This window comes from Talaromyces amestolkiae, assembly GCF_001896365.1.
Source record: "Talaromyces amestolkiae strain CIB chromosome Unknown scaffold23.1, whole genome shotgun sequence".
In the NCBI taxonomy this organism is placed as follows: Eukaryota; Fungi; Ascomycota; class Eurotiomycetes; order Eurotiales; family Trichocomaceae; genus Talaromyces; species Talaromyces amestolkiae.
The window spans coordinates 298,808-321,989 of record NW_024468059.1 but is presented as its reverse complement, the minus strand read 5'-3'; the positions used below and the strand labels follow the sequence as shown (position 1 = coordinate 321,989).

The window sequence follows — 23,182 nt, the reverse complement described above, 5'->3', positions numbered from 1 at the left end:
GCACCTGCCATCAGGACTCGTGACCCTAATCCTGAAAATTACCAATAAACCCGCTTTTATTTCCTCGCTGTTAGCAAACTGTAACGCCGGTACCGTAACGTTGGTCCAGCTTTCAAATCTAGAGCCTTGACTTATTTGGCCCGGCAATTCGGAATTTCGGCCTTAGGTGTAGTACCTGTGAGTCAATACCCTGATGGGAAAACTACATCCTAGTTATTAGCGAGAGAAGCAACTAGTTATCATAGGAAGTGGTAAATTAAATATTGTTAGGAATTTCTTTCCTTTTCTTTTGCTTCTGGCCCGTGAAAGAGTAGAAACTTTGATAATATCACTGCCGCCTATTTATCTCCCTGAGAATTTCTTCCCCTTTCATTTGCTTTTGGGCACGTAAAAGTGTGGAAGCATTAATAATATCACTGCTGTATCATGCCAACACGTCTGGTATCTGGTCTGGGAGAGATTGAAGGCTTGGGATTCTCACAGTATCCTAACGTCGAGCAATACCGCGGAATTCCTTATGGCATCGTTCCTGCAAGATTCAGGCAAGCCAAACTTGTATCAAGCTGGCCAGATGGCAAACTCAAGGCCACACAATACGGGTTAGTTAACGTAACGCCTCAAGTACATAAGGTTCTGGGAAGCTAATTAAATATGCTTTCAGACCTCTCTCTCCGTATCCCAAAGCGATCATCGGCTTCTCTCTCGTTCAGAAACGCCTACCGGTTCAACATGAATACGCAATGGATGAAATGAAATGCCTAAATTTGAACATAACTTGTCCTACGGGAGAAGTTCCAGAGAGCGGCTATCCAGTTGCTGTATGGGTCCACGGGTACGTGTTTTTAACCCTAGGCTCTTGATGTTAAGCAAGGCTAGAGCTGACGAGACATCTCAGAGGAGGGAATGTTGCTGGTACTGGAGCAGATCCAGGTTATGGTATGAATTGTAAGAAAATTCACAGCAAAAACAACGCTAAATGAGTATAATAACTAGACATGAGTCGGTTATGCGATTTCTCTGTTAAGTCAGGAAGACCTACGGTATTTGTCACTATCAAGTATGAGCGCCGTTCGCATGTCATTTACTGGACTCCTTGTCCCACTGTCAGATAACTGAACTAACAACTGCTTTCAGCTACCGTCTTGGAATCTTTGGATTCCTAGCCTCCGATGCCCTCAAGGAGGATAACAAGGCCGCCGGTGATGAAGGAGTTGGCAACTACGGTGTCCGGGATCAGATTCTTGCCTTCGAATGGGTTGCAAAGAACATAAAGTCATTCGGAGGGGATCCTAGTCGGATCACCGCCGTGGGCCAAAGTGCAGGTTCAAGTACATTCTCACTGATGTTCCATATTGATGGAAAATGGGAAAGCTAACCAAAGATCTCCCTCCTCCACCCAGTCGATATCCACATGAATATGGTTTCAGATATTTTCTCATCTCGACTTCCTTTTCATCAAGCTATTCTTCAGTCGGGGGTCTGCCCGCTTACGGTTAGAGATTTACACTACCAGAATAACCGGTTCAACAAGATCCTCGAATTCTTTGGTATAGACACATCCTTGCCATATAATAAACAAATTGAGATTCTCCGAGGGATCGATACTGACAAGTTACTTACTTCTTATGCCGCGCTTGGGAGTCCAGTGCCATCGTGGCAGGGAACCGTCGACGAATACTATCTCAAGATATTGCCAAAGTACTCTACCATACAGAGTCAACAATATCACCCTAGCATCAAGCGAGTGCTGTTAGGCGACGTTGGCCTTGAGGGTAGCATTTTTGAAGGACAAATCCGAAAAATGGAGTGGACATATGCCAAAGTCCACGCACTAGCTGTCGACACTCTTGGTTCAGATACGGCCTCTGAAGTTCTAGGAGCCTATGGCATATCCGATAATGACTCATCAGACCTGGTTTCCAGTCTCGTCCGCCTTGTTAGTGATGCGGAATGGTCTCAAGCTATTGAAGGATTTGCACATGGATTCTCCAACGGCCCGCTGTTCTACTACCACTTCGAATTAGGCAACCCATTTCCTGGCCCAAATCACAGAAAAGCACACCACGGCGTTGATCTCCTGTTTCCATTTTTGACTTACCAAGATCATCTCCCCGATGCGTTGAAAGGGCTGGCCTTGAATATGGCAAACCATTGGCTAACTTTCATACACGGTGGAGATCCTTGGACTTCTTATGACCGCACATCAAGTGAAGAAGCAGTTGTTATGCTTGTCAATGAAGATGGAAAGGAGGTAGAGATCCGTGAAGTTGAAAAGTCTTCTTGGAAAACTTTGAGGCTCACGGAGACATATCAAGACAAGATATCATACTTTGCGCTCAGGCTAAGAGGGGAAGATAAGAATACTTGACATGTCCTAGAATGCATGTATTTTTCAGGTCAGCATGAACGTCTGCTTCGTATGATTATTCAATAAATCAATTATAGTAAACAAAATTCGCTATGTACCTTTTTTTTTCTATATCATAACCTGAGGCTTKTTAGGGAGTTAAAGATTAATGTTTTAATTCATGGCTCAGAAAAATGTCATTGACTTTACCGGATTCTGACCTACGATATTTCATAGGTGATGATGATTCACTATATAACTAGAACTTGGAGTTTTAACTCTGAAACGATAACATGATGTAAGGGAAGAAAGTACAGGAATATAAAGTAAATTTCGTACTATATAGGTAGCATTTCTTAGCCAATTAAACACCTGGAAATTTCCTTGCGGCTTCTTTGGCATCATATTTCCAGGACCAAAGAGTTGATACTCCAGGGTTCGGTTTTTCTGCATGCCACTTCTGGGAGTCTGCGCGTGCCTGTTCAAGAATGTCCCGAACTCTACCCGCTCGAAGCTGATGGTACACTCTTAACTGAGGACCGATATCAGACAGACTTTGTGCTTTAGCCAACAGCTCAGCAAATACAACCCCGTCCTCAATACCCATAGCTGCGCCTTGGGCTGCTGATGGTAGCATAGCGTGACAGGCATCACCCATCAGACATAGTTTTTCACCGGGGAACACCCAAGTTTCAAGTGGATCCAAATCACATAGTTTCCATTCGAGAACATTTTGTGGTGGGAGATGCCTTAGAATCTTGACCAAGTTCGGGTCCCAATCTTTGTATAAATCGATAATTCCGACCGGGTCCGCATTTACGACATATTTGTCATCATCCAACGCAAATTGTACGGCCTTTTGTGTAAGAACGATATTGAAATACTCCCCTTTCCTTATAGGGTATCCCACGATATGTGCCCCCGGGCCAACCCTAGAGAGTCAATGGTCAACAATCGCTTAATTAACTCCCAGCCTCCCAATTTGGGGTAAGAAAATTGAAAAAAAGAAAGAGAGTAACGGCTTGACTTACCAAACAAAGGAAGTTCTTTCCTCAATTCTGATGAATTTACTAAGCTGAGGTAATTGTGCAAGTTCCGCGCAAGGGATCAGAGCTCTAAATGCTGAGTTCCCGCTAAATCGTGGTTTTGAGAGATTTCCAAGCATATTTCGCCGGGCGGAGGACCTATACCCTGTCGAATGGCTTAGTAATTTTCCAGGCTTTCTCGTCTTTGAAAGAGGCAGGAGGTACCATCAGCGGCCACAATAACATCTGCAGGCATTATGTCCCCATCATCCAAGAGTACAGCTGGCTTGTTCCAGTCATAATTCTTTACTGACACACCCATAATCAATTCGATGCCCAGTCCTTGTGCTTTTTCGAGGAGAGCTCCATGGAGGTCTGCGCGATGCAACAACCAGAATGGATATCCAACTTGTTGTCTTAGGTCAGAGTAGTCGGTGCAGTTCACCTCATCCCCTTGCATGTTTAGGTATCGAGTACGATCCAACTCTAGCGTGGATTCTTCTAGCTTCTCTCGAAGGCCCCAGTCACAGAGGATGCGTGTAGCATTTCCTCCCAAGAAAATGCCTGCTCCAACCTGATCATCTTGGAGTCAGCATCTGACCTGTCATTATAGTGCTATCTGTGCTTAAGGTGGGCAAATGCAGTTCATACATGTGTGAATACATCGCTTGATTCCAACAATGTCACCCGGAAGCCCTTCTCCCGGCAGGCGATGCTGGCGGACAGACCCGCGATGCCGGCGCCTACAATCAACACATGGAAGCCTGGATGGCTAATTCCGCTTGCTAGACTTTCAACTGCTCTTGGCATTTTTCCAAAATCGGCGTTATGCGTTGGAATGGCAATGTGATGTCAAAATATATTTGTCAAAATCTCGGCGCACGAAGGAAAGAGGACGAACCAGGTCCAGTATTGGTAAAACGCAATGATGTTCAATTTCAATACTACTTCTAGGTGTTCTGTGCCTTTAGTACTTGTTCAGAATTAAGCTTTTATTGACATTACTTCAAGTAAGAGGAGTATTATCAAAGTGCTCTCCGGTGCTCTCCCTTAGGGAGTTACGTTCCCGGAGTTTTGAGCCATCGGCGTTTCGGTTTTATGAAAGTCACTACAAATTGCCGTATTTTCAGATGGACAATAATTTTACAAATATTCTCTTGAATTGATTAGGCGGCGAGCTCTCAGCTGTAGAAGAGCAAGAAGACAGACGCATCACAAGAGTTTGTTAAATCAGGGACTGAGAGGAGTGCGCGCAGGACAGCATCTTAATATACGTAGAGTGTCTAGTCGCTTACTATCAAAATAGTTCATCAGCTAGATATCAGAGACAGGCTTTGGCACAGTTGGATGTCGAAGCACTTTGCTGTATCGCCGGCAGTCGCTTGACTGGCGTACGAGGCAGTACCGTCGTAATCGCAATTGAGACGACGTTGGCTCTTGCTGTTACGAGACTCAGTCCGTCAAATCTCCCTTAGTTATCTGTAAGGGTTGCTTTCCACCCACAACCACTCTCTAGTCTACACTCTACTAATAGGTTGTTTGCGAATGTTTTCTCACTAATTGACAAGTAGCCGTAGGACTTAGTGAGCGCTGTGTGCAGTAACCTGGAAGAAAGCAGCTTGTTCAGCCTCTTGCTTCACATTCGAATAGAGACTCATGACTAGGCTCTAGTTAGGCTATGGTGAGCGAGTGGCGGAGGTATCGAGGTCCTTATGACAATAAATTACACAGACAACGGTTAGCAGCGTGCCATCTCAAAGATTCCCAATCTAGACCTAGGCTGCATTTACATACAAGATTCAATCTGGGGCATCTCTTGGTCTCAACCCCATAATTTCAGCTGTGGCACCACTGTTCTCAGTGGATTCTCTAGAAAAATATGAAAACTAATCAAGTTCCTTTTCAAATTACTTTTCCCAGGGCCTTCAACTTCTCCAACGCCTCCTTGTCCTCTCCAAAACGGTCCTAGGAAGACGCGTCAGCCAATGTCACCAGGAATAAATAGTATTTTTGCTTACCGGGACAAGGTCCCACGCATCAGCGGGAATATCCTGTGCTAGTATTACCCCGGAACCTTCAAGAGCCCAATCTGTGAAAAGCAAACTGCGACAACTTTCGAGCATAATAGTCAGTTGACCCTCTGCTACTCGCATTGGCTTTAGTTCCATGTTGGCAGCGGCCATTGTTCTTGCATCTGCGTTCCCATGAGGTGTAAACCCAGATTCGTAGCTCGCTCCACCAGGAACGAATATTTCTGACCTCCCGCCTCCTGGTTGTCCGTATATTTTGGCTAGGAACTCCGACGCGCAGTTCCTGTGAAAGTATGGTGGTCGAAAAGTATTTTGTGCGACATCCCATCGGGGACCAAAGACAAGAAAGTCACACAGAGGAGCATCAGGGTCGCGTGATTTTGCTGTCAAGACCGTGTTAATCGAAGGATCAGTATGGTCGACGGTTACAGTATTGTGAGCAACGAATTTAGTCAAGTCGTACTTGTAGGGAATATAGTTACCATGCCAGGCCACGACATCAAAAGGTGAGTGGCTCTGGCTACAGGCATAATATTCATCTAACTTCTTGGTAATAACGGTCCAGGGGCCCGTGGTGGTATCAATGTCCGCTGTTGGAAACAGGAAGTCTCGCGAATTCGCAAGGCCGTACCCCCCGAGAGGCCCAAGCTCAGGGAGCTCCCATGCCGCACCCCAAGTCTCAATAACATATCCCCTCGCACCGGCAGGCGAATTCTCTTGGACGATATCTACTTTGAATCGAATGCCACGGTGTATAACGCAAATTTCTGAGGGTTGAAGATACAAATGACCAAATTCGGTGGTGATATCCAGGTGGCCGTCCTGAGGCACGATGAGAAAGTCTCCGTCGACGTTGACGAAGGCTTTGGAGGACATGCTACTGTTGATTGTAAATATATGGTAGGCAATGCCCTCTCGAAGATTTGGATGACCACTTCCCCCGAGAGTATGGAGACCTTGGGTAAAATCAATAAGCCCATCGTCAATGGAGGGAATCTGGAAAGCTTTCCACGATAGTTGCGAGGGCACGGTATGAAGACTCTTGTCTGTGGGTAGGAAGTTTGCCTTGAGGGTTGGATTTGCAGCAACCTTTTTGTATGCCTCGTGAACTGCTGAAGGGCGTCGACGGTATAGAAAGGCTCTCCTCATAGTAGCACGACTAGCAGCGAAGGATGATCCAGTCACCTGTTCTGCATACAATCCGTATCGACATTTCTGAGGCGAATTTTGGCCAACAGGAAGAGCTTCAGGAATTAGCTCGGACTGATGCTCATTGCCAAATCCATATAGATAACTATATGGGTCCTCCGGTCGTGTTGGTTTGGTTGTCTTATAATCCGCCCAATTGAACGGTCTGGCTATGCCAGACTTTGAAGCGGCAATTTTTTGAACAGATGCCCCATTGGAAGCCATGTTTTGCTAGTGATATTCAACAGTGAAGGACAGAAATTTGATCAATTTCCATGAACGAAGAATGGCGCAATGGAATTTAAAATCAAATTGATCACCAGAACAATGGCATTATCTGATCACATGATTTCGGCAATGGTTCTTTCTAGATCACCGAAGATACCTTCATCAAATATTGAGTTCTAAATTGAGGTCAGCTCTGCTTATATTCCCGAATTGCCGTAGCTGGAACTGGACAAAAAAATTCCGGATCATAGTAAAGACCGGCCATTTCAACTGATTAACGTATTTCACGGGTAAGCGGCGAACCTCTGTATTCCATATCAATTCTATTTCTTAGAATAGCCAATTGATATAGAATACAGAGGTGCGCCGCTTACCCGTGAAAAAATATAGTTACGGTCTTAATACCGCCTAGTATTCTTTGCCCTATTAGAACTGGCTAATCATACATGCTACGATACAGGACGTAGCTCTTCGAGCTCGGTGAAGCTATTCGGGACGTGCGGAGATTTCATACAATTATTAGAGCAGGTTTCTACACTAGCACTAGGTAACCCGGTAAGGCGTACAGCCAATGCACTCCGAATCTTATATGTATGGGAATTTTCTATATTTGTGCACGTTCTTCTAAAACACAGCTACCTGGCCATCTGGCTATCTGGGTGCTATTTATAGAAATTCACATAGACAATATAGCGAGAAAAGCTGCTGCCTGTGTATAGAGCTGTAGTACTGATATCTAATCATTAGTCTGTTGTCATTGAGCGTGGCAATCTGAAGCAAAGCCAGCCAATCTGGTAATGGGCCTGGGATATATAGAAACATTACGAACTATCCACGTAGATCAGTCAAACGGTAATATTAGTTCTCCGAACGATCCGAATAGCCGAAACTCGTCACAACTCAGATATTATATCAGCAAAGATTGAACGCTCCAACCATGCAATAAATACCGGGCGCACAGCCATACGCCCGGAGAATTTGTACCCTAACTTGACACACCGTACCACCCAGAACGGAACAAAGATTCAAGATGGTGCTTTGGCCAGTTCCAGTAGCAGCTGACAGCCCTTTCACTCTCGCTAGCCTACCATATGGCATCTTCAGTACCTCTAATCGTGTGAGTAAAGGCCCCTGTCATCAAATCTGGGGGATTTGGCGTCGGCAGACGAGCAGCGGAGATTTGAGGGGAAACATCTTCTATGCGATGGACTGTTGAAGTTGACATTGTTTCAGGAAAAGCGTGTGGGAGCAGCTGTCGGCGACTTCATCCTGGACCTTTCCTCCATGGAAAGCTCATCAATCCTCAAGGCCATCCTGCAGGGCCATGAGTGTGGCGATAACGGCAGGKTCATTTTCAATTMTGAGGATCTGAGCAACTTTGCAACTGTTCCAACTATTATGCGAAAGGCGCTTCGCCAACAGCTCATTAACTGGCTCAGTGATCCCACTTCACCTCTTTTTCAGGATGTCGCCTTGAACGAGGTGGCTTTTGTGCCTATGAGGGACGCGACGATGCATCTACCTTTCAAGATTGGAGGATTTTCTGATTTTATGTGCTCGGATGTCCATATTGACAATGTATGTTATCATCTAGTGCAAAGATCTTTGATTTCTAATAGGCATCTAACAATGGACTACAGTGTAGTAACCTGGCTGGTGCTCGGACTCCAGCCAGCCACTACGCCATGCCTACCGGCTACAATGGCCGTGCATCTTCGGTCGTTGTCGAGTCAGCACCAGTTCACCGACCATTCGGACTCATCAGGGACAAGGAAACAGGAAAGTTCGTATTCAAACCCAGCATGAGTATGGATTATGAAGCCGAACTGGGTATATTTATCTCTCATGCGGTCCCATTTGGGAAAACTATCACTGCTGATGAGGCTGAGGAGCATATATTCGGTTTTGTTTTACTGAACGACTGGTCCGCGAGAGATATACAGTTCTCCGAGATGAACCCCCTTGGTCCCTTTAATGGCAAGGCATTCGCAACTAGCATCTCGCCTTGGATTATCCCACTAGAAGCCTTGAAAAATGCACGTTGCTCTTCGTCCTGTGTGGACTTGCGTAGTGGCGGATCTGCTGGTGCGCCTCATTTAAGCCATGCTATTGCTGAATCCACGTGGGATATTGAAGTTGAGGTTTCAGTCAACCGTAAGGCCGAGGCTACCCAAGGTTTAAAATACTTGTTCATTAACCACCCTTGTAGGAAGCAAGTCTGGAGAGAAAGATTCTATCCTGATGACCCGCTCGAATCTCCGCGATCTCCGTTGGTCCCCTGGCCAGATGGTTGCACAGCTTGCTTCGTCAGGCTGCGGCTTAAACACAGGTGACCTTCTAGGCACCGGCACAATTTCATCACCGGTTAGTAATACTAAAAACATCTGCTTGCCGGAATTAAGAAACTCACCAGACAGCTAGAACGACACACCTACTCTCCGTACCCTTGGATGCCTTCTTGAATTAACAGAAGCCGGCAAAATTCCTGTTGGTCAGCGTGAGGGAAGCAAGCTCACTTTCCTGGAGGATGGAGATGAGGTTGTGATGACAGCTATAGCAGCCGGAGGCACTGTAAACTTAGGAACACTACGTGGCCAGTTGCAGGAGCCCCGCAATATCGCAACAGCTCTGTAGAGAGTTGGAACGTTCTTCTTATATTACATCTTGTCGGAGATTGGTTTGCCTCGAACTTAGCCTCCACTCAAACGCCCTAATGAAATTATAAAGCTAACTTGTAATATTCGTTTAAAAACTGAAAGCATGACTTCCTACACGATATGCTCAAGTTTGAAGACCTCAACTTCAATGGCAGTCCTATTATGATGATCTAGATATGAGAGGCAGGACGCAGTTGACGATGGAAACAAGCATATATGAATGAGGATGATCAGAGAGTCTCCTTGTTGGGGTCATACAGTATCAAGCACTACTTTAACAGATAGATCTCTCTTCCCCCGTTAGACACTGTCCCCAATATTTGTCACATGGCGACACTGGGCGGCTCAGAGAGCCTGGGTCCGGACTGACATCTGCTCAGTGAGCTGGACCATGAGCGCCCTCGCAAAAGCTGTGGCAGCTGAATAAGGAAGTCCCCAACGGGCAGAGAAAATATGGTTAGTATAGTCACCCAGATAGGAAGTCGTAGAACCAAGCGCGGCGCAAACGACKCCTAACAATATCACACACGCGCTCACACACACTCATGAAACAATTTATTAACACTCGATAGGTAAGCTGAAAGGCCAACCATCACTATTCTACTAATAGATGTCCTAAATATGCTGTATGTTGTGTTTATTCAGGTCTTAATCTTATACAGTATATGATTTACTTTCAGTTTATGTCATTATCGTAGCGCTTCGAAGTTTGGGTTTAGGTTCAGTTGTCTAGAGGTGAAATGCAGTATCTTATACTGTAAAGCAATGATTCATCTATAATTTCTCCATGAAGGCAGACAGTAGCGTGTTTTGGCCCATTCTTATTCTTTCAGTATTATAGTATATACGCCAAAAATATATAATAAGATTACTTTATTATTATTCTAAATGTAGTAAAGATAGTATATAAATTTGTTTATTTATTCTTATGAAATAGCGAGCATGCCTTGTTATAGAATATTAATGAGAAACCCATTTATTCAGCTAGTGTGTATAGCTTTGTATAGTAATCCTACATAGTAGTTTATGCTACATATTTTTCTTTCTTTTAGTTAGACACATAGTACAATACAATACGCGTTCCCACTCAGTTTCTCAGATTCCAACGGCGAACGTTGCCCGTTTTTAGTTGAATTCAGGCTTTCGCGGCTTCTGATTCGCAGAACGGTCAACCAACGGTCAACATACAGATTACTCCCAATGTCGAGAGATAAGACATGACAGAGTCTGTAGATGGGTTCAGGATTGAAAATCAAGACTCTATGGTCATGATATACGAAAATGATGTGATATATGTTGTGCCTATTTCCCGCCCCAAAATCCAGGAATCCGGGCATGGGATACAGCAACAAGAATCTGCAACTCATCTCTTTCTTTCGTCAGAATAATGGCCCAGGACCTCGAGCTCGTCGGAAGATGGGTTCCTCGCAATGCGAATGTCATCACAATACTTCTCATTGCGGTAGCCACCGTAAACTCTGCAGTAAGCCCACCCTCTTTTTGCCCATTGATATATCTAAATAACGTCGAACGTTGTACAGACAATGGGCTACGATTCATCAATGATGAACGGGTTGAACATTCTCCCTCAATACAAAAACTACTTTCACCTCAACACCGCGACCACTGGGTTACTTACCGGCGCTATGTGGATGGGAGGTTTCATAGGCGGTCTCCTTATCCAGCCGGTTTCCGACAGACTGGGTCGAAAGAGAGCCATACTAATTGCGGCATGTATTAACCTTGTTGGAGCTATTCTCACATCTACAGCCCACAGCACTGGACAATTTGTCGTTGGGCGTATCTGTGTCGGTATCGGCTCAGAACTCGCCAGTGGTCCTGCGCCGGCTCTTATAGCGGAGATTTTGCCGGCAAAACAGCGAGGCACAATTCTAGGATTGTACTTCACCTGCTATTTTGTTGGATCATTGGTCAGCTCAGGGGTGAATTATCGTGCGGTGAATATTGCGTCAACTTGGGCTTGGAGAGTTCCCTCAATTATACAGGCTGTGCCAAGTTTGTTGGCGCTCAGTCTCTTACCACTCGTTCCAGAGTCCCCCCGTTGGCTGATTGCCAACAATCGCGGCCATGAGGCAAAGCAGGTCATTGCGATTATACATGGCAACAATGATGTGGACGCACCAATGACGAAAGAAGTATACAAGGAAATCATGAACGTCTTACAAGCAGAAAAGAAGAACAGCCCTGAGAGTCCCTGGAAGGCTTTCATTTCGACCAAAGCAAACAGGAAGCGCCTGTTCATTATTGTCACCTTTGGAGTAATGGTGGAAATGTTAGGCAACTATGTCATCTCGTACGGTGTCCCCCAGTTTGGCCATCAAAATATTCTTTGCTAATCGATGTGTTATCTTATCTAGCTATTACCTCGGTGACATGTTGACACAAGCCGGTGTTACCGATTCCAAAACACAATTACAAGTCAATGTCATCCTGAGTTGCTGGTCATTAGTAGTCGCCGTTATTGGCAGTCTCTTGATGGACGTCGTTGGTCGACGGACAATGACCCTCACAGCCATTGGGGGCATGATTGTCACTTTGTACATATTCGGTGGACTTACAAAAGGTAAATCCTTGTTTTAAATTTCACGTCGAGGTATCAACTGACACTCGGTAGTTTATGCATCAAGCGAGAATAAGTCCGCTGTATACGGCACTGTTGCCGTGGTGTTCCTATTTCAAGGGTTCTATGCCTGTGGTATCACGCCCATGACCAGTCTCTATCCAGCCGAGTTCCTATCCTACAAGCTTCGCAATGCTGGTATATCTATATTTCGAACTCTAGACGCGAGTTTTGGGTGAGTCAATTCGTACAGGGTATTCCTTCCATAGCAACTGAACTAATCATACCTGTTCTGTTTTATACAGATTGATGGCCTCCTTTTCCATGTCCTATGCAATGAGCACATTAGGTTGGAAGTTCTATATCATCAACGCCTCTTGGAACATTATCTTCTTTGCTGCCGTCTACTTCACCTGGGTTGAGACCCGTTTGGTCCCTCTCGAGCAAGTGGCTCTGAAGTTTGGCGACCTAGATGTCGACACTCTTGATGGGCAGGAAGTCAATTCTACCTTTATTGCTGGGGAGAAGATGTAAAAGCAGTAGACTCACTCGAAACTGCACATCTAACGAATGGGCACTCATCAGGACCAATTGATAATGAGGTGCTTAGAAGTCTAGTTATTTTGCTTCACCTAGCCGAGTGGAAGTTTTATCTGATGATTAGAAGGAAATTACAGTTATTTGATATACCCAACAATCTAGGTACTAGAGCGCGCTCCAAGAATTGTAACTATGTGGATGCTACATTACGTGCCACGCCACGCCTCTTCTACTTAGACAAATAATATTTGTAAGGAAGGGTGAATTTTACCACGAACATCCCAAATACTGCCTTGTTTCTTCTTGATAAATACCTAATTGGTTTCCCATCCAATTGTAAATGCTTATCTCCATGCTTATGATACGATATGTCATCTATCGCTCTATCCATCAAGGATCCGATCAAGAATGAGATTCAACCGAACCAGCGGATGCCTTACAGTCACTAGAGTCGAAAGCGTAGAACCCAAGAGACTTTGCAAGCGCGTCCGAAAATCCAGGAGCAGGCCAGACCTTTCGGCAAGTATATGATCATCCGTGCTGGATAGACATAGCGAGACCAATATCGAACCCATTATTTGTAAGTTTCCTGTACAATCTGCAGCAGACCCAACATCAGTATCTTCTGCAGCCCTACATTTTTCAAGCAATACTTACATGACGGCCACAATCCATCTTTGTCTGCTTCGCTCATTTTTCCAAGCGTATCCATCGCAATTTTCATAATTTTCAGAGCGAGATCGGTTATTTCATGAGATGTACTATGTTCATATCGAGCGATGCCACGGAGAATTGACAATTCCAGCGTATAACAGGCGATACGAAGAGAAAATACTGCCAAAAGCGCAATCAGCTTCTAACAATATGATACCAGAAATCAAGAATACATACTATTTGGTGCGAAAAATGGTGGAAAGTGGTACACACTGACCGTACTTATCCAGGAAAGAAACTTCGCATGCAAACCGCTATTCGGCTTCTCGCTGTCTCCCAACGGCTTGCTTCGAACAGTATACAACACTCTCAAAACCTCATCAAGCAAGACAGAAGCTTCAACAAAAGCGACAAAGACTTTCACATGATCCAGCATGCTAACTTCAATCCGACCCGAATCATCGGCAAAGTCATCTAGAACAAGTGGCTCAACATTCCAATTATCATGACTGATATGCGACGGTCTCCCAAGCCAGTGAGCGAGCCACTTGTCTTGGGCATAGACAGCCCACCACAAGACTCTACGAGCCTTTCGTTCTGCAATTGGTATCTGCCAGCTCGTTGGATCGATATGGAGGCCGATATCTTGTGCTATCCCGTCGAGCAATGTGCTCAAAGGCCAGTGACCAGGCCTATTCGGCGCACGTACATGATGCGATGGGAGTTGCATATACAACAGTAAAGCCTTGACAGTATCCAAGTTCGGGGTTCGAGATTCAACAGCAAGGCGAACAAAAACAGAATTCCAGCTGTTGTCGGTCCCTGGAACGGGTAGGTCTTTTAGAGAGTCGGATTTGTCCCAAAATTCCACTGCATGTAGATATATACAGCTCATCAGAGATGCCCTGACTTGACCGCTCCGTCTTCGCCGTATAAAGTCCTCCTTGCTGCAGTCCATTACCGGGTAGAATGGATGGACATATGTGTAAAAAAGATCTATCAGCCCTGCCTCGCAGGCGGCGAGCGCTGATTCCGCTTTTGGTATTGTATATAGCCCGCCATGTGGATCTAGATGCTCATCAGGGAATATCTATGAAACGTTATTTTCCTTTCGACTTATCTCTAGATGCGTTGCCTTACAGTAAAGTATACAGGATCTTCCATCCTCGGCAATACTCTCCATGCAGTCCATAGCGAAGTCCCAAATAGACTCTGCTGATTGAAACTCAAATGCCTTAAAAGATCCGGGCCCTGATCGCCGCTGAGCCCAGAGTAGAGACTAGTATACCCAGGTATTGTTGTTGAATGATTGAACCCGTCCAACGTGTGATGGAACGAATCATCCTGATGTGCTGCCTGATTACTACCAACATTCATAAACCGTAGATGCAAATCATGGTAGGGCCCAGTCAAATCGCCAGAGTCTGTTGCATGCTCCGCAGGCTCCATTCGATGTTGATTTTTTCGAACTGGCGAAGAACGAAAGGTGCATGGTCTGTTCCGGTTGCTACAGAAATTGCACGAAGACGCATCCTGCTCTACCACGCACGCCACTTTTCGTACTCGACATAGATCGCACCTTCAAAATATGCATCTTGGGTGAGAATCGGCATTACGTGTCGATGGTATTGGAATAATCGCTCACGGTTGTATCTTTTTCGACCGATAGGGTCTTTGTCTCAGGGATGTCGATGCACTGTTTTCAGGGCTGGTTGCAGCTAGTGGTATAGTTCGCTCGGCCATATCGAACCTCCACTAGTTTCAATGCATTCAATTTGTCTGGAAGCTGTGAGTAGGCATTAATATATGTCGACGATAACAAGAACATACGAAAGTCAAATCCCGAAAGATCCGCCGTGGTCTATGTGGCTCTCAACATGGAATAGGATGATTGTGAAGCAAGGACCCGATGGTAGGTGCTTATCTCAGTGCCTCGGGAGAGGACAGATACCAATTATAGCGTAACCACGCAGCAGAACTCTAATTAGCTTACCATTCACAAAATGAATCCTCTATAGGTTAAGGTCTAAGAACTTCCCATTACTAATTTACATATATTTTCTTTAAATTTAGATCGTAATTCATTTTATTTTTCCTAGTCATAGTTATATAAATGAAAAATTTACCCTCCTATAAATAAAATATCTAATGCAGATGTAAGTAGGGTTTGCTAGGTTAGGTGTGAAGAATGAAGAAGCAGCAATAAGGTGCGATTCGTAGGTGCGATTCGTAGGTGCGATTACGCCTAATACTAGGAATCTGTACGATAGAGGTTGAAGCTATATAGCACAAGTGCGCTTCGGTGCGGAGCAACTAATAATCCGTACGAGCGAGCACATGCGGCGCTGTGTAAGGCATCCAACGATTCAGGGCCTTACAGCAGATTATGGTTAGATTAATCACCCCTCTGTTCACATCAGTAGGAATTCCGCTGTGTTACCTGCTTTCCTCACCTGCTTTATTTGATGACTTACACAATCAATTTTCTCGCAGGTTCCCCTCTACATATAAACCTCTCCAACTGACAGACTTATATGACCACTAATTTACCACCCATTAACGGGGTCTCGTTTTGGTCGTATGGTAAAGACGTGGATTTCACACCAACACCAACCAGTCATGTGTACATGCTTTCCATGGTGAACATAAAGCAACGTCTTCATTCTCTTGTACGTCATACATCACACTTGCATATGATCTACATTAATAACTACAAAAGAAAAGGAAATCTAATCGTGAGATCGCTTCTCAATGGATAAACTGATCGAAATCGCGCCGACCATAGAATGGACTCAGACTGGTCCAGATACCTATACCTGTGAGGATTCACGCCTTGAAAACGAAGAACTTTGGCAGCAACTTTTGGCGGGCTTTCCTACACTAAAAGGATACGGATTTCGACTATGGAAAACAACTGGCCGTACGATGGCAGGAGATCCGGCGGGTTACATCATACCAATTCTTACGATCCACGAAAGACCAGAACCTCGGATTGAAAACGGCTCTTTATTAACGCCAGGATCAGCCCCTGTCAGTTTCAAATATGGAGATGTCATTTCTGGTTCTCTGTGTTATATCATTGCTCTACCATATAGTGAAAATGACGGAGGAAAGCTAGCAAAAAAAAACTAATCGGGCACCCGATTTTGCTATGTAGTTTCACCCCATACATGGAATTTTTGAAATGAGGCTATACACATCATTTATTAGCGCTATTTTCCAATCCCGTCAACAGGCAGATTCACATAGTCAGCATCAACTTCCGGCTATGAATGTCTTGTAGGAGTGATTTCAGCCCTTCTCAATTCTGTTTTAGAGAATCGCGCGAAAGAGATGTGAAGAGAAATGTGAACGGTAGCGGATGGACCTTCACTCTTATTGATGCTACTCTATTTAAGCCAATTATCTCCGCCGGATCTAGCAGCTAATACCAATGCTGCTTCGATCAATGCCACTCTTCTAAGTGTGGTGAATTGCAATGGATTCTTAGATTATTTGTAGCAACCGGCGGACCTGACGGACTTGTAACAATATGTATCATTGCCTTACCGACATGCAAGAGAAAGTGTGGATACTTCAGCTGGCTATGCTCAAATAATTGCATTGTATCTGGTATCAGACTCCTATCAATTTTCTGAGCACCCTCAGTTTTGAACATATACTGCTGACCTGAGCATCTTTCTACGGAGCAGTGTTTGAGTCACAGTCTGCCCTTGCATGAGAACATGGCTAGTCCACAGCTTAATGTTTAATCTAAATCACGTACACGATTTCTTTTCTCATACCACTATTCGTGATCACATCGAGAGGAAGACCTGTGGAGGATCCAACACGACAGAACGTATTCCCATAGCCAGAAGGTGCCAAAACCAGATAAAAATCAATATCTCCTTGGCAGGAATCAATCGCAACATATTTGAAGTAGCCCGCCCCAGAACTTTCACGAGTCCAATTGAGCTCTGCACTTCCAATTTCACATAAGTCGCCATCTCGCTTTGAAAATACTACCCAGTCTTCACCACGCTTAGAGGTATATAGATCCGCCACAGGAGCTTCCAGAACTAGAACATGCGCCCATAACTCTTTTGGTAAACCATGTGGCATCTCTAGACGAAATGAGCTGCTGTGTGAGGAACATGCATATATATAATCTCCGAATTCGCTCGATCTAAGGACCGGTACGAACCGAGAACCTTCTGTTGTGGGACATTCGAGTATCTCAGCTGGCTTAAATGGCTTCAAAAATGTATACTCGATGTCTTCCTCAGGTTTTTCAGAAATGTAGATAGAAGTTCTCCATCGAAGCCACGACCAGCTAGGAAAAATCGGTAATTGAGAGCATTCATTCGAGTCGACTGTAAAGCACAAAGCACGAGTGAAGTATTTCACAGGCATTTTATAGCAAAATTCTGAGCCCAGCTCAGTTCCCAGATGCTGGATAACAGCAGCGAAGCCTCGATCCAAGTCTTTCAATTTGGTCACATCACGAAATGAATATTCACGGGCGTAAATTGCATACTTCTTAAATGCGTCGAGCGAATTCGTATGTAATGACCAGAGATCATCAAGTTCAGGGAGCTCATGATTGAGGACCGCTTTTGGGCCAAACGAATCAAACTCAGAGTATGTATCCTCGGAATATGGGCTATGCTGCGCTTTGCAGCAGAAGAACGCTTGTCCATCGGCAAGGACTAAAAGATGTTGAGAAAAAATTAACTCAATCAATGTCCACATTCGGCTCATCCAAGTGGACCTGTGCATCGATTCATCAATGAGTGGCTTCGAAACAGCTAGAGTCATCTGTCCCACTTGTTCAATATCCTGGTGCCGGGAAGGAGAAGTAGGATCAGAGCAAACACCATTGAGATGATTGTTGAAATTCGATCCATTTCCTACAATAGTAAGATATGCTTCAGCAAAAATTTGATTAATGTCCTCGATATTTCCTTCACTCTCATAGCCTTGTCCATGACCAAGACATAACGCATCAACCCATAGGTACTCAATGCCCAAGGAATCACAAAGGCATATAGCGTCCCGAATAGTTTGGGAAATATTGTTCCAAACGCTCCTTAGTCCTCCAGACGTCATGAGTTGTAGCTCATTGTTCTTCATAAGTCGAAGCTGAGAAATGGTGTTTGAGCCCCAAGTATAGCTCAACGCCGTGTAATTGCAACCTGGTGGCGTATACTGAATCATAAGCTGTTTCGTGTTTATGACTCGTTTTGGGCCTTTGACTGAGCTGTTACTTTCAAAGATACGGTATGCCTTGCACCCTTTCGAGCAAGTATCAATCCAGCGCTTGACTAAAGGTACATTTAGAGTCCCGTCCACTCTCCTTCCATGATAAAGCGTTTCCGTATCGTTCTCGCCTTTTAGCAACATGATATCACCTTCAAAGTAGTCCACATACGACTCGCTACTATAAGCTCTCGTCTGGAACCTTTCATACGGTGGAAGCGGTTTGTACTGAAAACTTGTGGAGACGCGAAGTCGATATGTTCGTTTGACAGTGGACTTCTGGGTTGTATATTTCCCGTAGAGGATTCGCGAGTAATATACCTCCGCGTCGTCGGTGGGCACAAGAGAGCATAGATCTGTTTTTTGAAGTGCTTGGCAAGCAAGTCGACACATGGGACAGGTGTTTGAATTCTTAATATCGCAAAACCGCCTTGTCATTTTGTAACCAGGTTCGATGGGATCGGGCTGCTCAGACTTTGGATCCCAGAATCCTTCATCGGCAAACTGAGAGCAGTTTGAACACAAGGTATTGAATTCCTCCACCATGCTGTGAAAAAATTAATGAAATCTGGTATTTCTCGTTAGGAATATGTATAGGGCTAGATCGTAGGGTGAGAGGTAAAACTTGAAGAATATACTCATCTAGGACGGCAGATTCTTTGTGATATTTAGGTACTGGGCAAGCTGAAAGACAGCCAGAAAAAATGAATTCGTCCATTCATAGCCAGAACATGAGCGAAATCGAACACAGCGATCACATGGGCAGGAGCTGGGCTGAGTTTTGCTGCGAATAGACGCGTGATTACTTGTTTGGGGTTTGAATCGACAGCCACTAATATCAGCTCGCATGAAATCATTTGTTTTCTAGCCTCACTTTCTCCTGTTTGATCACCTATGTCTACTCTCTGAGCCAATCAGCGGTTCGTACATCTTGCCAGCCTCGACCAAGTAAAATTTGTAGCGGAAAACTCGGTACTTGAATAAGACAGACATATGAAAATCTGATCGGGCCTCAAAAAAAAGGTCGAAATGAAGCAGTTGACATTTATTGACATCGTTGAGTAGAACCAAGGACTTGTTATTTGGGTTTTATTGAAGCTAAGGAAGGAACTAATATGCAGCACTTTCTCCAGAAAGCCTTCCCGACAGTGGAATATGATTTTCAGTGTACTGCTGTTGACCCCGGTGATTTCCATAGACGGACGGTGACTTGCGCTGCTAGCAAAAAACCAATCAAACTCGAGACGTCATGTGAGCCATCCGTGTAATTTTGTTATCGTATCGATCGTGTTATTACGATCGAATACAGCAACATGCGATAATTTCAACATCGTCCGACAAACAGCTACATGCTCGGCGTCACAATGCCATCTACGACTCGGTAACGAATCACTCGACACAGATATCGTCTTCCGAAGAACACCAAAAATGGCGCCCCTTGTCCCCATCTTCCCGACCGAAGACCTTCCATCCCGCGTGCAAATCGTCCACCGCGGCTTCAAAGAAAAACGGCGCAAAGGCGAACCAATCGACCTACAAAAATGCGAACTGATGGAATTGGTGCAATATTCTTGTAATCCACCTGAAGAAGGGATTTTGGCGCCGGGTGTTGTGAAGTGTAAGCCTATTGTGAGGCTATTTCGGAGGTTTGTCTTATCTTGTGCCGGAGGTGTGGAAGAGGGAGGCTAATTTGATGCTTGTGGTAGATGCGCCGGCGGTCTTACGGTTGAGACAACGAGTTGGGAGAAGATGAATACCAATAATGGAATTGGTGCGAGTTCAGATACTGCAAAAACACAACCAGCAGAGAAGTCATGATCCGTTCTGCCCGGGTTGATACGTCGAGCCGGTCTCACTGTATCAGATTAATGTACAAATATAATGCATGGGAGGCGTTTCAGTTTCGAATAATAAATAGTAAATTTCTGGTACTTCTCAAATGGACATGGGTATCTCGTAATAAATCAAAATAAATAAAACGCCCGCCAGATGCTTCACCGCTTGCTATGGATGCAACATCAAGTCGACACCCATCGCTCAACCTTCGCAATAGCAGACTCATTCGTGTCAGGCAACTTCTCAGCTTTTTGTGTGCTCGATGTATTCTTCCTCCAAAAACTCCTCTCACAATTCACAATAGGCGCTAGATCGAGATTCGACAACGAAAATTTCGCATCCTTCTGTGCCGCACCTTGCGAATCAATCGATTGTTGACCCTCCGCCGCCGCCGCCGCCGTAATAGGTTTCCTCTTATTCAACCCTCTAATCGTCTTCTCGAACATTGTCTCCGCACTCTCCGCCTTCCGTCCCCATAACCGTTTCTCGCTTTTCCCGGTCCCAGTAGCATGCGTATCCTTGAACGCTGCACGCGCCAACTTGCGCAAAGCTTCTTCTCCATGCCGACTATCCTCCATGCCCAGCTCCCGTATTCGCCGTGGATCGGTCTCTCGTTCTGTGTACACAGGTGTAAATCGATACGTATGTTTGCTGGGGAAATGCGGGAAATGTGCGGGTATGTAGCTGGTTCGTTGCCGTTCGTCTTCGCCACTTAGCTCTTTGCCGAGGACTGGTATATCGCTGAACGCGCCAAAAACATCCTCATCTTCTTCAGGAGGAGGACTGGGTAGAAGTGTGGGGATAATCTTTTCGGCTTTGGTGGCTTTGATATATGGTTCTAATTCTTCGGTGCCGACGTAGGCTTGCTGGAGCGCGAATTCAAAGTCTTGAGGGATGGGCTGTATTCGTCTGCCTGCTATCATTGATTCGCGCGCAAATGATGTCAAGTGAAGGATATCTAAAAGATGATATTAGAGCCAAATATAGTATATTCCCTGTAGGACTGTACATACATTCTTCAGTTGCCTGTCGAAAAGCATCCAGCGCCGCAGGCTCCGCAACGTCGTAACCGGTTTTCGTCAAGATCTGCCCAATCGAGCATTCAAGTAGATGCGTCACAACGCCATCGTCGAGCAGCGCAGGTTCTTGAAGTTGTGTCTTGACGGGGTGATGGAGCTTGTGGTTGTGATGGTAGTGTAGTTTCTGTCGTTTTGTAGCTGATTCATCGGCGGGGGACTGTGACGCTGAGGGGCGCTTGAGAGAGGTTGAAGTGCTGGTAATATGGGCCATCTTCGCCTTTGAGGTTGAGGGTTGATGATGGGTAAGTAAGAGAATAGTGAGCTCAATTAACGTAGGTGCCGGATCTGCTTATCGGTGCACGTGACTTTCATCATAAATCCTGATGTAGCTAGCTTGAAGTGACCGTTCAGTAAGTGAAGATTTTTTGGAGCTAAGTATTGTTGGATAGTTCAATACTCACCAAGGATATCCAAGATACTGCTTGAGTAAGTATCAATAATGAGAACAATCGATTGCATGATGTATTCAAGGAAATATATTAGCTGCCTAAGGCACAAGCCGGACTATCTCGGCTAACCCAATCCGACCAAGGTCTTGGCGTAACATCAGCCAACGTCAAGTCTTCCACTTCCGAGCTTCACACCACTCTTTACTCGCCTCAAAGCTCCTCGCAAGCCGTCACAATTCTCCCAATCACGGGATAATCTAAACCTCTCTACAAATTCTCGAGTCTGTGAATCCATCTACCGGGTTTTCACATCGCAATGGCTGCTACTATCGCTCCTATCACCGGCGTAAGCTTTTACCTACCTCGAACCGGAACCGGTTACCCAGCTGCTTCTTGTCTAGCTTTCGATGAGCTGCTGGCGGTGTCGATTGATTGATGCTCCGTATATGCTAACTGTCTGATAGATGCTCCGCCGGGGCCTTGTCCTTGACCTCAGCACCGCTTTCGGTGAGTTAATTGATCTTCCAGGGTGCAACGGCTGTCGTTAGATGCAAATCAGGAGACGAGACATGGCGACGGCATTTGCGTTCACGGAGTCTTCGAGTGCGGATTGGCTTAGAGAACAGGAACTGACAAGATACATTAGGTCTTGGAACTACATTCGGCTACCTCTGGTGGTACGGTACGTATCAACGGTAACCCTTTTCTCTCTCAATACAACGGACTGACCAGATGTATAGGATACCACCTCCCCCGCGTCCGCGCCCGCGACAATTTCTACMCCCGCCTCGAAGCCGAGCGCGCTGCCGGCCGTGCTTAAACATGCGTCTCACTCCATCGACAAGATTACAACGAATGATCATGTACGCTAAACCGCCGGAGCAAGTTGTGGAATTGCGGGAAAGATAAGAAATAGACTGGATGGTTGTTGTTTTTATTGGGGCGAATGTTGTACATAACAGAAAAAAGAAAAGATACAAGATTGGCACAGAGTTCGTTCGTCTCGGCCTGGTTCTGTGTTCCTCGTCCACTTCAAATTGATTATTTCTTTTGTCAATAAATTCGTCCTCTGGCTTCCGATGAGCTACCGGGCTTCGGTTCGAGAACTAAGATATCTGCGAGTGTACTATTTCATCATTGTAGAAGGCTACTGCCCGTCAAACCTATGGCATGGGTGTCTAGATGCGTCTACCAACTGCCGAGATTGCATATGAGGCAGACTCACAAAAGCTAAAGAGTGTAGATCTCGATATTCTACTAGGCACAGTCCTTATCATAAATCATAAGTATACTATCTAAATACCCCCATGCGCTCACAGGCTGGAAAAGCACAAGATAAGTCTCACAGAATAGAGAATAAGAATCCAGCGCAGCAAATAAATGATTC

The 23,182-nt window shown here is 45.1% G+C and overlaps 5 protein-coding genes across 5 annotated transcripts; 3 read left to right on the top strand and 2 right to left on the bottom strand.

Moving 5' to 3' along the window:
- Positions 1-426: 426 nt before the first annotated feature.
- On the top strand, positions 427-2,368 carry BHQ10_009266 (uncharacterized protein; the record flags this gene model as incomplete). Its single annotated transcript, XM_040882163.1, has 6 exons — positions 427-599; positions 662-832; positions 896-936; positions 994-1,057; positions 1,135-1,328; positions 1,401-2,368. The coding sequence occupies 6 exons, from the start codon at positions 427-429 to the stop codon at positions 2,366-2,368; spliced, it is 1,611 nt and encodes a 536-aa protein (XP_040737768.1).
- A 343-nt stretch (positions 2,369-2,711) lies between these two features.
- Positions 2,712-6,815, bottom strand: BHQ10_009265 (uncharacterized protein; the record flags this gene model as incomplete). The annotated part of the gene is made up of 5 exons (XM_040882162.1): positions 2,712-3,279; positions 3,379-3,538; positions 3,598-3,946; positions 5,284-5,337; positions 5,391-6,815. 5 exons carry the CDS (start codon positions 6,813-6,815, stop codon positions 2,712-2,714), a joined length of 2,556 nt encoding a protein of 851 aa, XP_040737767.1.
- A 1,033-nt stretch (positions 6,816-7,848) lies between these two features.
- On the top strand, positions 7,849-9,452 carry BHQ10_009264 (uncharacterized protein; the record flags this gene model as incomplete). Its single annotated transcript, XM_040882161.1, has 5 exons — positions 7,849-7,935; positions 8,052-8,396; positions 8,459-8,972; positions 9,028-9,182; positions 9,240-9,452. 5 exons carry the CDS (start codon positions 7,849-7,851, stop codon positions 9,450-9,452), a joined length of 1,314 nt encoding a protein of 437 aa, XP_040737766.1.
- A 1,410-nt stretch (positions 9,453-10,862) lies between these two features.
- BHQ10_009263 (uncharacterized protein) lies at positions 10,863-12,590 on the top strand (the record flags this gene model as incomplete). Its single annotated transcript, XM_040882160.1, has 5 exons — positions 10,863-10,958; positions 11,017-11,789; positions 11,854-12,059; positions 12,111-12,291; positions 12,362-12,590. The coding sequence occupies 5 exons, from the start codon at positions 10,863-10,865 to the stop codon at positions 12,588-12,590; spliced, it is 1,485 nt and encodes a 494-aa protein (XP_040737765.1).
- Positions 12,591-20,509: 7,919 nt separating this feature from the next.
- On the bottom strand, positions 20,510-21,617 carry BHQ10_009262 (uncharacterized protein; the record flags this gene model as incomplete). Its single annotated transcript, XM_040882159.1, has 2 exons — positions 20,510-21,285; positions 21,341-21,617. The coding sequence occupies 2 exons, from the start codon at positions 21,615-21,617 to the stop codon at positions 20,510-20,512; spliced, it is 1,053 nt and encodes a 350-aa protein (XP_040737764.1).
- Positions 21,618-23,182: the final 1,565 nt, after the last annotated feature.